Source organism: Staurois parvus, unplaced genomic scaffold, assembly GCF_062004578.1.
Source record: "Staurois parvus isolate SC_StPar_1 unplaced genomic scaffold, SC_StPar_1.0 ptg000235l, whole genome shotgun sequence".
Classification (NCBI taxonomy): Eukaryota; Metazoa; Chordata; class Amphibia; order Anura; family Ranidae; genus Staurois; species Staurois parvus.
Genome location: NW_028318031.1, coordinates 3,843,953 through 3,858,083, shown reverse-complemented (window position 1 = coordinate 3,858,083; position 14,131 = coordinate 3,843,953). Strand labels below are relative to the sequence as shown.

Here is a 14,131-nt window from a genome sequence, read left to right as displayed (position 1 = left end):
ACTAGTAGAGAACTTTAATCAGACATGTCATTGGAGGAGAACATTTCAATCCAGTGCACATGGTTTTACAGGGCTGTGTCTATATGCATGTCATTTGCAGGTCTGGACGAAGCATGCAGCCAGTGAAAGGAGACCTCCCATCCTGCATGCTTATTCTAGTGATCCCCCTGTGCGCAGGGTCTACCTCCGCTTGTGCACATGGGGTACCGGTGCTTGGAAGCGCACCTATCAATGCCTCATGCATGCTCAATGCTAAAGCAGTATTAAACCCAAAATGTCATATGTTGCAGCTTACCATTCTCTAGATGTGCTGGCTGCATTTGTTTTCCTTTCTTTGTTTTTTTTCACCTGGTGATCTGGCCAGCTCCTGTATTAGCGTGCATCCACTCTGGAGGAATAGCACAGGAGGCATAGCAGACAGCAGCATTGTTAGTCGGGGATGGAGAGTAGTGTTAGATGTGTTAGCAGATTTAGATACACTAACAGATTGAAGGCAAACTCCAGTGCACACTACATAATCATGTATAGCAAACGTTTTTTTTTTTCTTTTGGGATAAAGGGGTTAAATAAATAAAAGCTGATCATGATAATCACCGCTGTCAGTGGTAAATGGTTTGTTTCTGCCCCATAACTGATACATTCTGCAGGAGAGCTTGTTTTTATTTTATTTTTTTTAAACAACAGACTTACTGGTTGGATCACCAGATGAAAAGAAAGAAAGCCTAAGTCCTCATGCACAGTGGACGTTTTTACAGTGGCTGTTTTTGGCTTTTGATGTTGTTTTTCTACAGCCAGTAAACCCCCCAGCATGTTATCCTATGTGTCCATGCACACACAGACTGTAATTAATGTTTTTTGGCTGGAAAAAAAACCCAAGACTAGTGGGTTTCTAGAGTTTAACTGTAAAAAAGCTCTAATGCTGAAAAATGCGGTAAAACGCAGCAAAGCAGCGTTTTGGATGTATATTTTTTGGGGGGTAAAAAAAACACTAAAAAAATGCAAACGCAGAAAAACGCTGCGAAACGTGGCAAAACGCTAATGCAAACACTAAAAAAAGCTGAAAAACTCATGTTTTTAATGTGACTTTACACAGTTAACATTCCCAGAGTTATCAAAACGTCCTGTGTGCATGAGGACTAAAAAGAAAACAAATGCAGCCATCACTTGTCTGAATTGGTACACTGTAATATGTTTGCTTTTGGGTTTAATACTGCTTTAACTCCTTAAGGCTAGGTTCACACCTATGCAGTTTGTGTTTGAGCCGTTTCTGCGTTGCGTTTTTGCACTTGCCTTTTTGATATGTTTTGCATTTTTGTTTTTTTCATTTTTTAAAATTTTTCTTTTTGCTACAAACACAGCAAAAACGTATGAAAAACGCACTACATGCTTTTCTGTAGCGTCTCCATTCATGTCTATAGAACTAAAAACGCAACTTGTTGCGTTCAAAAAAGTCTCTGTTTCCAAAAAATGCACCAGGCGAAAACACAAGGATGTGAACCTGACCCATAGGAAATCGTGAAATGGACTGTATTGCGTTTCTGCAAAACGCTGTGGAAAACGCTTAGGTATGTACCAAGGGTGACTGCTTGTACCCTGTGGTCAGGTTATGGGTCTCCATAAGACAGGTCTGCACCCAGTTGCTATGGAAGATGGACTGCTCAGGGGGGAGCTAAACACTTACCCCCCCCCCCCCCCTACCGGAGGACCTGCCACCTTACCATTTACCACACCTACGACTGGTTGCTTCTTATCATGGATTTTTGCTTGGTTGCTCCTAGCAATTGGTTTCCTTGTCCTTGACTTGCTGATTAGACCCCTTCTTGATGTAGTGTGACTTCATACCTGGCCCCGAATGCAGACAGCGTGTCCCAAGTTATATGAATGGGACTCTTGCATGGAGATGAGACCTAACTCCCATGTGCCTGTGGCGGAGTTAAACTGTTTTGGATGTGGTCACTTACAGACCACCTACTGTGATCTACCAGTAAACCTAATTAAGGTAGAAATGCATGCACATGGAAGTAAGACACTGACACTGTTTGCAGTTTGCCAACTTCCTAATTTCTACTTTATTGAGGAACTAAACATAGCATTTATAGGTCTTATGACGTAAGCAAAGCATATGTGATGATTGGGTGAAAAGTCCGCTAAGTTTGCTGTGTATTCTTTCATCCGCATTGATATCTTCCAATCATTGTCACAAATAAAACTCATTCCTTTATATTGGGGGTTGTTTACGTTGAAAGGTGCTTTTCCTTCTAATGAGTCACCTCGGGTGAGACTCCGGATGAAGGCGCCATCTTAATTATCATTGTTCTGTTAACCTGTATCTGATTGTTTACTTAACTAGTAGCCGACCGCAGATAGCCGAATGACGGCTGCACTGCGGCCGGCCAGTTCTGGGTGGACGTCATATGACGTCCTCCCAGAACGCGCTGGCGCGCACCCGGCGATCTCCGTGATCGCTGTGTCCTATGGACACAGCTGATCACATGATGTGGTAAAAGGCCAATCACAGCGGCCTTTTACCACCTGATCAGCGGTGTCCAATGACACGCTGATCAGAGGGAAATGCAAGTGCCGGTTCTCGGCTGCACTTTCCTCATGCTGTCAGATCGTGAGGAAAGTACTGCCGAGAACCGGCAGTTGTCAGAGCAGGGATCGGCACCGATCATCAGGGCACTGATGATCATTGCCCTGATGATCGGTGCCCAGCAGTGCCACCCGCAAGTTCCGCCCACCTGTGCCCAGCAGTGCGCCCACTAACTCCGCCCACCTGTGCCCAGCAGATCACCCACCTGTGCCCAGCAGTGCATCCACCTGTGCCACTCTGCAGTGTCACATACCTGTGCCCACCTGTGCCCACCCACCTGTGCCCACCCACCAGTGCAGCCCAGCAGTGCTGCCAGTCAGTGCCACCAGTCAGTGCCCAGCGGTTGTGCCAGTCAGTGCCGCCAGTCAGTGCCCAGCAGTGATGCCAGTCAGTGCCGTCTATCAGTACCCATCATCAGTGTCACCTATCAGTGCCGCCTATCAGTGCTGCATATTAGTGCCGCCTATCCGTGACACCTCATTAGTTCTGTCTATCAGTGCCGCCTATCCGTGCCACCTCATTAGTGCTGCCTATCAGTGCCCTTTAGTGCTGCCTATCAGTGCCCATCAGTGCTGCCTCATCAACGCACATCAGTGAAGGAGAAAAATTACCTGTTTGAAAAATTTTATAATAGAAACAAAGAAACTTTTTTTTTTTTTCTCAAATTTTTTGCACCTTTTTTATTTATAGCGCAAAAAGTAAAGTGCCCAGTGGCAATTAAATACCACCAAACGAAAGCTCTATTTGTGAGAAAAAAATGATCAAAATTTCATATGGGTACAATGTTGCATGACCGCGCAATTGTCAATCAAAGTGCGGCAGCGCTGAAAGCTGAAAATTGGCCTGGTAAATAAGGGGGTATAAGTGCCTGGTAGGCAAGTGGTTAAGAGAGTAAGGAATTTAAAGAGCAGGAGGCAAAGAGAAGCAAAACTATAAAATTGTCATTTTACTGATCTTCTGATAAAACATAGGTTATCTATCATAATCCATTACAAAACATCCTAGACCTAGGCGGACCACCCAAGCAGCTGATGGGCCTGAACCTGGATGAAGATAGAAGTACCCGCGAAGGAAAGCCACGCGGGCAGAAGCGTTGGCAAGGTAAGTCCGGCAGATTGTTCTAATATGTGGTTCATATGGAGAGGGGGTTTGCAAGATGCTGAACATAAATGCACATTATGGCAAAAGCTCCTGGAGGCCCCAGGATGTTCTAGTGGTTTTAGTTCCACTTTAAAGTGGAACTTTAGTCAGAAAATGAAGTCCTGTTAGATCACCTCAGGCGGGCCCCTTTTGTAGGTATAGCTATGTAAAACAAAAATTATGTATATGCTGTTTAAAATCCTGTAATAAACTGTCTCCTCCTGCTCTGCACATGCTCAGTTGCTCTTAATTTTTTAGGCACTGCTGAATTTGTAGAGGCCGATCTGCTGAAGGTTTACAGTGGAATTAAATCCTTCTGTCCTTTTACAGCCAAGGAAGCTGCTTCTGTTTGATCTGCAACTTCCATGGTGCTGCACATGTGATCGGTTATGGCACCAGACATTTGATGGTTTGACAGTTTGGTTGGGGGAAAAAAAGCAAATGTAACAGTTAGCAATCCCAGCATTCCAGGAATGTAACTGTTTTTTGAAAATCGATTTAGTTCTGCTTTATGATTTACTGCAGTTCTGCTGCTCTGAGCTTCAGCAGAATGGCAGCCTCTGACAAGAAGAAACAGAAACAATGCTGGAGGCAATTGGAGGCAATGAGCACACCCTCATTTTGGTAGCATAATTATTACTGTGGAATTTATGTTCCTTGCTATAGAATATTATTTTTTATCAAGTTGCTTTAATGTCCCACTCTGGGGTTAAGTTGCTAAAACTTTTTTTTTCTTTTTCCCCTCCTACCTCTAACCAATCCTACTAAGAATTTTTTCCCTTTAACTAGAAAACCCAGATTTGCTCAGCTAAGTCCCCCCTTCATATCTCTCACTGCCTCTGGTTGTGGATGCAGAGGACCACAAATCTATCAGTCCTATGGGAACCTAAGATCACCGGTCCCCAACCATCTCCCTGTGGTAACATCAGGCCTCTTCTGAATCCTGAGAGAACCCCTCTGCTGGACATTTAATAGGAAGTGTCCACATCATGCAGGCACTCACGTAGACACCCAAAGGAGGTACCAAGCAGGAAGTAAACAGAAGAGAAAACTCTGGGCAGGGGCGTCCTGTGACTGCAGCTTAATGGCCAAGTTCACCTTTTTTTCTTTTTATTCCAGCTCACCTATGTAACACACACACACTTAATCTACCTCTTGCAGAAAAATAAAAAAATTTGATTTTTAGAACAAGGCCTTACTTTAGCCCCTGCTGTGTTCCATAGAAAGGTTTATGAGTTCCTGGTATGTAGATTTGAGACATTGAAAGCAGTTCACCAACTGAACTCATTCGCACACACCCTGCACCCATCCATGATGTTTGCACAGCATCCCTCCAGGCATACATTTGCTTGGCTTATTGATGTAGGCTGCCACAGCTGCTATGTTTGCACAGCATCCCCAGCATCTCTCCAGACAGGCCCAAGCCACAGGTTGGAAACTCCTGATGTAGTGCAAGGGCCTGCTTGATTGGATACAGCGTGAGTGTAAGCTGAGCTGCACAGGCGCTGGAGAAGACAGTGAGCAGACAGGTAATTACATGTCTCTTCTGCAATAAAAAGTCTGCCTGTTTGCTTTTTTGCAGCATAACTTCAGTTCTATTTTAACCAGTTCCCAAACCGCGCTATAGCCGAAGGATGGCTACAGCTCGGTTGTGTAATCCTGGGACAACGTCCATGGACATCATTCCAGAACATGTCCCCCAGCGCTGTGCACCCGGCGCCGCTGGTGATCGTTGTGTCCTGCGGACACAGCTGATCATGTGATACGGTAAACGGCCAATCTCCTCCGACGACAAAAATTGGCCAATTTTCAACCCATCTATGGCCTGCATTAGGGGCCCGTTTATACTTAAAGTTTGTCAGTTAGATGTTGTGACCCCTACTGCTGTCTTGTGACTGTCTTTCTGCTGTTGACAGTCAGGCTTCAGTTATAGTTAAAGGTACAACTTTTTGTTTTGGACGGAGTGGAGAGGGATTAGAACATCTGTAAGGTTTTTATTGCTATCTGTGCCCACATTAGGGAGGATCACACACTCTATTTGCCCTGTTTACTATTATCACGAAGAGTGAAAGTGAAGGAAAATTCTACATTGTGGATTATCATCAGAACAGGAATAGAGGAAAAGAGAAATCTTCCAATGGGGACGGGATGGCTATGGGACAAGAAATGAAGGAAAACTCCCTAATGGAACATGGGTTTTATTTTTGCCATCTGATGGGTTATAACCCTCCCTTGCTTTATCCAAAATGAAATTTGCCTTTAGTTCTATTTTAACCCCTTGACGCCAACGTCACACAAATATGCAGCCTCACAGAACTGGCCTTTTTTCCATGGGGCTGCATATTTGCATTATATATATATAGTGCAGCGCTGAAAATGTAATAAAATAAGGAATATAAAATATAAAATATATATGAAAGTCTTTCTCATGACAATAAAGTCAAACATGTGCAGGTCTTCTCTTCATTAGGTGACTGGAAAATAACAAGATTGCGCACTCACCGACCGCACATTTAAAATGCGCCTGTGTATGATATATTCCAAAAGACCAGCCAGGTATACAGCTCCAGACACCACACGAATCCTCCCTCTTCCACACTCTCATCCGCCTTGGGTGTAGCAATATCTCCAGATCCAAAGGTAGAAAGACAGAGATCCCCCTTTTTTTGGTTCCAGACACCCCAAGAATGGAAGATGTATATCTGCACCCTCCAACAGGAGAGTCAAAGAAAAAGGGGAACGCCAATAGTGTGGTACTATCAAAACTTTATTTGGAGCAATAATGCCTGGGTCATATGCACACACATATCCATACACCATAAGCCAATAACGGACAGGTAGGTATGAAAAGAAAATAGTACTAACCCGGCAATGGCATAAAAACAAAGACCACTAGACCTCCTCTTGGTCTCAGTGGTCTGGAAGTCACACTTGCTACTTGGCTCCTCCTGAGGCCTTTCGTGCAAAAAGCACTTCTTCAGAGGATGGACGCCACTAGCAGTGTGACAGCCAGACTTCCATTTAAAAGCCGTTCGCGCATGCGCGAAAATCCCGCTCTATCGTGAAAAGCGGTACTGCGCATGCGCGAATAGCGGCCATATTGCCGTGGATCGCGGCTGTGCAGTATCAAACTGCGCATGCGCCACCCGATCGCCGCCATATTGCCATGGATCATAGGCAGCAAGGAATAGCTGCTGCTGAGAATTGACAAATTAAAAGAAACAAGCAAGCAACCCCATACTCAGGTGCTCTTTTATCCTGAAGATGGATACGGATGCCTTCCCACCCTTAAGGGAAACATTAGAAAGGCCCAACCTGGAGTCATTAATTCAAGTGGGATATACATATATATAGGGAAGTGCACAAAATAAGTGCACAAAATAAGTGCCACAAATGCCCTCTCAGAAATCACTAACTCCATGGCATAGGGGCTTATATGTCATCATACAAAGATGGAAATGGTGATAAGCTAAACTCTAAAATTATTATGTACTTATAAAACTTCTAAACGCCCCAAAATCATTCAGTATTGCGATCACATTCTGAAGGGGCTTAATTGATAATAATCAAATAATGCACAAAGGTTGAGTGGTTCAATGTTAACCTAATCTCACCAATTCCGACTTTCCATATAGTTCAGGGCCATAACTCAAAACCTTGAATGGGGCTATTGAACAATCATAAAAAATCCACATATAGAACGAACTAAAATAAAATAATAAAATGCGATAAAAACTCAGCGCTATACCACGTTACAAAGTCTTCATGTCCTAGCTATTGGCAATGAAACAGTTTATGTCTACCTCCACATTGTGTCCATGAGGGTAAAGAGTACGCAATTCGTAGACCCAACGGGTCTCGGCCTGCGAGACTGTTCTGGTCTTGTGAAGTCCCCTCCAATGTGGTGATACCATTTCTATACCCACAAACCTTAAAGAAGTAGGGTCACTATTATGGAACCGTCTGAAGTGATTAGATAGCGAATGGTCCCTATAACCTTTTCTAATGTTGGCTACATGTTCCCGCAGACGGTCCCTTAGGCGTCTAGTTGTCCGCCCCACATACTGCTTATTGCAGGGACAACTGAGGAGGTAGACAACGTACTTGCTGTTACATGTTATACACTGCTTGATGGTATAGGACTTCCCTGTTGATGTTGAAGTAAACATATCTATTTTCTTCTTACGGGATTTGTCACATCTGCATATGATGCATTTGTTGCATGGATAGAATCCCTTTAAATCCCCAAAAAAAGGGGTTTTCAAAGGGGGGTTTACAACATTTGGTGCAATGCGGTTTCTCATAGCCGGAGCTCTCCTAAACATAATTTCAGGCTTGTTGGGTAATATTTGTGAAAGGACTGGGTCCATTCTCAAAATATCCCAATTCTTCTTTATAAGTTTTCCCACCTGTTTATATTGTATTGAAAAAGTTGTTACAAAGGGACACACCTTTTCATTTTTCTTATGTGGTTTATGTGAAAGCATCCCTCTCCTATCCAGGTCAGCAACCTTGGTCAAAGACTCATCAAGTTCGGGTTCTTTATATCCTTTTTCAAGAAATCTATTTTTAAGGATATTTGCTTGGGACCAGTAGGTCTCAAGATCTGTGCAGTTACGTCTTATCCGAGTGAATTGGCCTTTCGGGATGTTTCTCAGCCAATTTGGATGGTGACAGCTACTTACAGGGATATAGCTGTTACGGTCGGATCCCTTAAAGAAGGACTCAGTAACTATCCTCCCATTATTTTTCTTCAGCGTAAGGTCCAAAAAATCAATCTGGTGTTGGCTATAAGTATATGTCAGATGAATGTTTAGGGTGTTGTTATTCAACATTGTAAAGAAGTTATTAAGGGCACTTTCCTCTCCATTCCAGAGGAGGAGGATGTCATCAATGTATCGCTTATATAATACAAGCTCCGGCCAATCTCTGGCATAAATGACATCCTCCTCCCATCTGGACATGAAGAGGTTGGCTAGGCTAGGGGCAAACTTCGCCCCCATCGCAACACCCTTGATCTGAAGATAATATGATTGATTATACCAAAAATAATTATGACACATAGAGAAATGTAACAGGTCCAGAATGAAGCGCCTCTGCATTCCCGGTAAACGACTGCAATTGGTTAGATAGAAGTCGGTAGCTTCCATGCCATCTATGTGATTGATGCTGGTATATAAAGAACTGACATCAGCTGTAACCAGAAACATATCCGATGATATACATATTGCGTCAATTTCATTAAGGACCTGCTTGGTGTCTCTAAGGTATGAGGGAGTTTCAGTAACCAATGGTTGCAGGTGGAAATCAATATACTCCCCAATCCTGGAAAGTAATGATCCTATCCCACTGATTATCGGTCGACCTGGAGGATGTACCGGGTCTTTATGTACTTTTGGGAGAATATACAATATGGGAAGTTTTGGAGCCACAGGGCACAGAAAAGCCTTCTCCTTCTTATTTATAATTCCATCCACAAAACCTTTCTGAATGATGGCCAGAAGGGACTTCTTATAGCCACTGAGAGGATCGCTAGGGAGTGGTCTATAGGTGGAATCATCCAACAACAACTTGCTGACCTCACCCATATAATCGACCTTCTTCCAAACCACCACCCCACCACCCTTGTCAGCTGGCCTGATCACGAGATCTTTCTTCTCCAAGAGAGTTTTTATGGCCAGCCTATCACAGGGATTATCATATGCCCGTTTTACAGGCATATTGTCTAAATCCTTTAGAACTTTTTCCTTGAAAACGTTCAAATAGGAATGCGACTGTGGAGGGGGGTTGAAAGTGGATGCATTTTTTAAATTAGAATGAACCACGCCCAAAGAAGGCTGGTTCGCCAAACTTGGTCTGTTAAAAAAGTATTTTTTGAGGGATAATTGTCTAATAAATTTATGTACATCCACATAAGTACTAAATTTATTCATCTGTGTAGCAGGGGTATATTTTAACCCTTTATCCAGTAGGTCAAGCTCCTCCTTAGTCAGCTCAACGTCACTCAGGTTATAAATACCCTGACCTTTTATACCCGTCTCTTTTTTGGAGTGTCCTCCCGTTCTCCTTCCTCCTCTCTTTCCCCTTCTATGTCTCTCCTTTTCCGTGGTTGACCTGTCCCTAAAAAAGACTGTTTAGTTTGATTTTGTTGTTGGGAGGGGTTTTGATGTTTCGGAGGTTTGGTGCTGCCCTGGTTATTACCTGATCTGTTATGGTCCTGACGTTTAGGGTAGTGAGACCGGTTCTGATTATGATTATAGTAATCATTTGGATGATAGTTCTGGTTATTATTAAACCCATATTCTCGGGGAGGGTAGGGACGCGCTCCCCCATTATGGTAATATTCCCTAGGGCTCTGTGAGGGATAATAGTATTGTGGATCACCCCTAGGTCTCTGTGGGGTCCTAGGAGGGAGTGGATGTTGATAATATGCATATTTGCATACCTGTCTTTGTGCTGGGGGCGTGCCACACAGCGTGCTCCCAGCACAAAGACCGGGGTGTCACTGAGAGCACCAGGTCCCGTTCTAATGATTGGGACCTAGAACTCGCATGATGGCTGTGATAGCCTCTGATTGGCTATTACAGCGATCAGTCACTGTACAGCCCGGCCCCCTTGTTTTTTTTCTCTCTGAATGGAGGAGAGAGATACACTGTATCTCTTCTCCAACTCCTGGCATAGAGGGGAAAAAAATGTTTGTTTAAAAAAAAAAATAAAGAAAAAATACCTAGATCAAGGTTTGATCTAGTTCAGTTCCAGGGTAAGTGTTTGGGTCAGGGTCAAAGGTCAGGATTTTTTTAAAATTGGTATTAGTGCCAGTTAGAGTCAGTGTGTTTTAGGTGAACGAAAAACAAAATGCGCACTATTGTTTCTGGGCTGTACTACGGGTACAAACAACACACACACATATATATGGTATCGCTGCGATTGTCAAGAGCTGGAAAATGTATTTTGGCTTGTTCTTTGGTGGTAGGTTATGGTAATAACAAGAAACACACAGCTAAATTAAAAAAAAATGGGTTTTTTTTTACTATTTTGGGCCAGTTTTCCTTTGATAAAAAAAAAATAAATCAGGAGATACCCATTACCATTTAACACCAAATGAAAGCGCAATTTGTCCTGAAAAATACAAGGTATAATTCACCTGGATGTACAAAGTAGTTGTGATGATATGTACGGTTTCACTAACACATGTCAACATTGAAAAATTGTGCTTAGGAGTTAAGATTTGCTTTACCCTTAGGCGTGAAGGGGTTAACCTAAGAAGATGATTGCTATGGATGAAACCTCTAATTCTACTTTCCTCCAGCCTACTTAGATGATCTTTATTTCATGTTTTAACTCTTAGATTTGTCTTGGCTGCCAAGCTGATCCTAAAATACCTGAATTTGATTCGTCCCTTAACTACAGCCACAATTATGTCTCAAAAAGTAAAGGCAACAAAGAGCAAGAAAGAAGAATCTAGTAGCAAAAAGTCTGATGGCAGCCAGAACAACGAAAAAATGCTAGCGCCCAAACCCAAGTCATCTTCTACGGGCAAAAGTCCAAGGAAAAGAAAATCTGAGGGCTCTGCTATGGAAAAATCAAAAGCAGTATCTGAGGCAAGTAGTAGTGAAAGCTCGGATGTTGATGCCAAGAAGAGAAAGAAACAAGAGAAAGAGGATGCTGTAGGTGGAAGTCTCCAAGATGCATTGAAGAAGTCTCGTCTGTCTGCTGCTGCCTCTGTTTCAGACTTTAAATTTAACAAGAAGAGGGTGCGGTTGGTGTCTGTCGAAGAAAACCTGAAAGATGATGCCGAGGGCATAGTCTATTGGATGTCAAGAGATCAGAGAGTTGAAGGTACTTGTTTTTGCTTTGTGTATGCTGTTTTTGTTTTGGGCCATAAGTAGTGGTTCTTTGTGGCTCATAGAAATGTGTTTTCTTTACTTTTGTATAGATGAGCAACTCAGTTTGCAATACGCAGATTTGCAATAAATCTGGTAAATCTAATACAGCACAGGAAATTATATTCAGTAGACAGCAAGAATAGGTGTGTTGGCGTGTGCTTATTCAAGGCATTGCTGAAGATTCATCTGTGCTTAAAGGATAGGTTTTTTTAAAAAAAAAACAAAACAATAAATGCATTTTTTGCAGGTAAAAAAGTGCATTTATTTATTTATTTTCTTGGGAACCTGTAAATCATTGCACCTGCCATCTGCAGATTATGGGTGCAATGTCAGGCTCTTGGAGACTGTCAGGACACTTGTCTGCCCATACCTCCAATACGGGCAGGTAGTTACTGCAGTCCAGGAAGCTCAATGGACCACGAGAGCGTTCACCAGCGCACTCGCAGTACATTAATCTCTTCACGCCAAGCATACGCAAATATGCAGCCTGTCAGCGGCTGGGCCTTGACGCCGAGCGGTCGCATATTTGCATACCATTTGTAAATAAACATTCTGAGAGTGTGCGCCCTGCGTGCTCCCAGCATGTGTCAGCGTCCCACGGATCATGTGACTGCTGTGACAACCATTCACAGCGGTCACATGACCCTAAAACATGTCCCACCTCCGGGCGTCAGAAACCCCTTAAAGGGCCGGGAGGTGCCTGGGCAAAGAACTACAAGCTGTCAGCTGCAAAGGCTGATAATATATATAGGCATTCATTCATAGTAAACTGTGAATGAATAATGCGGCCCTGTGGGTGGAGCCCTGCACAGCGCATTATTTTCAAATAGTGACAGTGGGCACGGGGAGAAGATCACCTGCTCGCTGTCACAGGGTGGAACATGTTCCAAAACATGAACTTATTTAAAGAAAATGCCTAAAAATTGCCAAAAAATTGTATACATGCCAGCAGGTGGAACAAGCCTGTCTTTTAGTCACAGGTTTTCATTGTGCACCTTTTACCACCTTCTAGCCTCTGGTGTCCTCACAACCAATCACATCATTGGTTGGTAAGGAGGATGTTGGGTGCCTGACATCGTCCTTGTTTGCCCTTCCCCTGCCCCATCCATCAGCACTGGGGTCATACTAGCTGAGTGAGAGAGAGAGAAACATTGCAATGCTACTAGTCAGTACCAGTGTGTAAAGGTGTACTTGCTTTGGAAGAATACATTACGTTGGGTGTCCTACATGTGTGGATGTTGCTCTGTTATGTAAAACTATTGGTTTAGTTTTTACATTTTAGAATTGGGTGCCTCGATGTTGTGCAGAATTGTAAAGGGTACCTTGATTGAAAAAGGATTTGGAACACTATTTTAACGACACAGTCAACATGCCCATGCAGGGCAAAGTGACATTTTCTCTATACTCGCCTTACCTGCGCTCCCTTAGAGCTCCTTGATGCTGTAAGGAAGTAGAGGATTTGGGGGTTGAAGGATCTGTTCTGTGGAGACGCCGTCACATTTGTTTTTGCATGGACAAGGTGATAGTGTCTCTTTAAAATGACTCTGTAGCTGTTTAAATATAAATAGAAGCCCAGCAAAGAAATGCGTACCCCTCCAGCTTTCTTCAAGAAATAGCTTGCCAAAGAATTTTCATCACAGTTCTGGATGTGTTGGATGCTTGGTCCCCTACTATACTCTGTGGTTCCTTTGCTAGCCCCTAATCACTTCTATGCCCTGTTGGAAAATAGGGGCTGGCAGATAAAACCACACAGCGCAGTAAGTGACACTAGTAATTGGCAGAACATTTTTCAGCAAGGTCATGACAGTGGAGTTCAATGGCATAGGGTGGTGATCACAGTAGTATTTTAAAGGATAAGTTCACCTTTTGCACAAAAATAATAAATTCCCATTTTTGCAGGTTAAAAACAGCCTCACAGCCACTCTGTTTTCAAATCTGATGGATAGTTCTGGAAGCTAAAAATGGGTGGAACATGTAACATGTTCTGAAAGGTGAAATTACCCTTTAAACTATTTTTTTAGTCCTAAATAGAGCAGAGAGGGGATTAGAACTCCTTTTACACCTGTAAATCCAAACAGGAGAGGGTTGCTAATGCCTGTCAAATGTATTCGGCTGAAAGCATATACACTCACCGTGCCCAACTAGCAGTTTCCATCTGCTTATACGTACAAGTCCAACTCCAGAAACTTCAGCAACAGATGATTACAAAAATCTACTTAATTGCATAAAGGAGTAAAAATATTCCATGGCAAACTAATGGTAACGCGTTTCAGTCTAAAAGCAGACCTTGCTCATAGCTATGCATAAGGTCTGTTGTGAGACTGAAACGCGTTACCATTAGTTTGCCAGGGAGACCTTTTACTCCTTTATGCAATAAAGAAGGTTTTTGTATTCACCTGCTGGCTGACAACATTTCTAGAATTAAAACCCCTGTTAGGTTTACTGCTATCCCAAGCTTCTTTAGAGGTTTCACAATGTTTACCAGACAGGAAGAACTCTTTAATGCCCACAT

At 43.0% G+C, this 14,131-nt stretch overlaps 1 protein-coding gene across 1 annotated transcript in view; it reads left to right on the top strand.

Moving 5' to 3' along the window:
- LOC149460088 (deoxyribodipyrimidine photo-lyase-like) overlaps positions 1 to 14,131 on the top strand; it is a 37,953-nt gene that overhangs the window by 167 nt on the left and 23,655 nt on the right. Inside the window, exon 2 of the mRNA XM_089680109.1 lies at positions 11,082 to 11,572. Coding sequence (XP_089536235.1) covers positions 11,152 to 11,572 — 421 coding nt within the window. The 5' untranslated portion in view covers positions 11,082 to 11,151. The remainder of the gene's footprint in view (positions 1 to 11,081; positions 11,573 to 14,131) is intronic.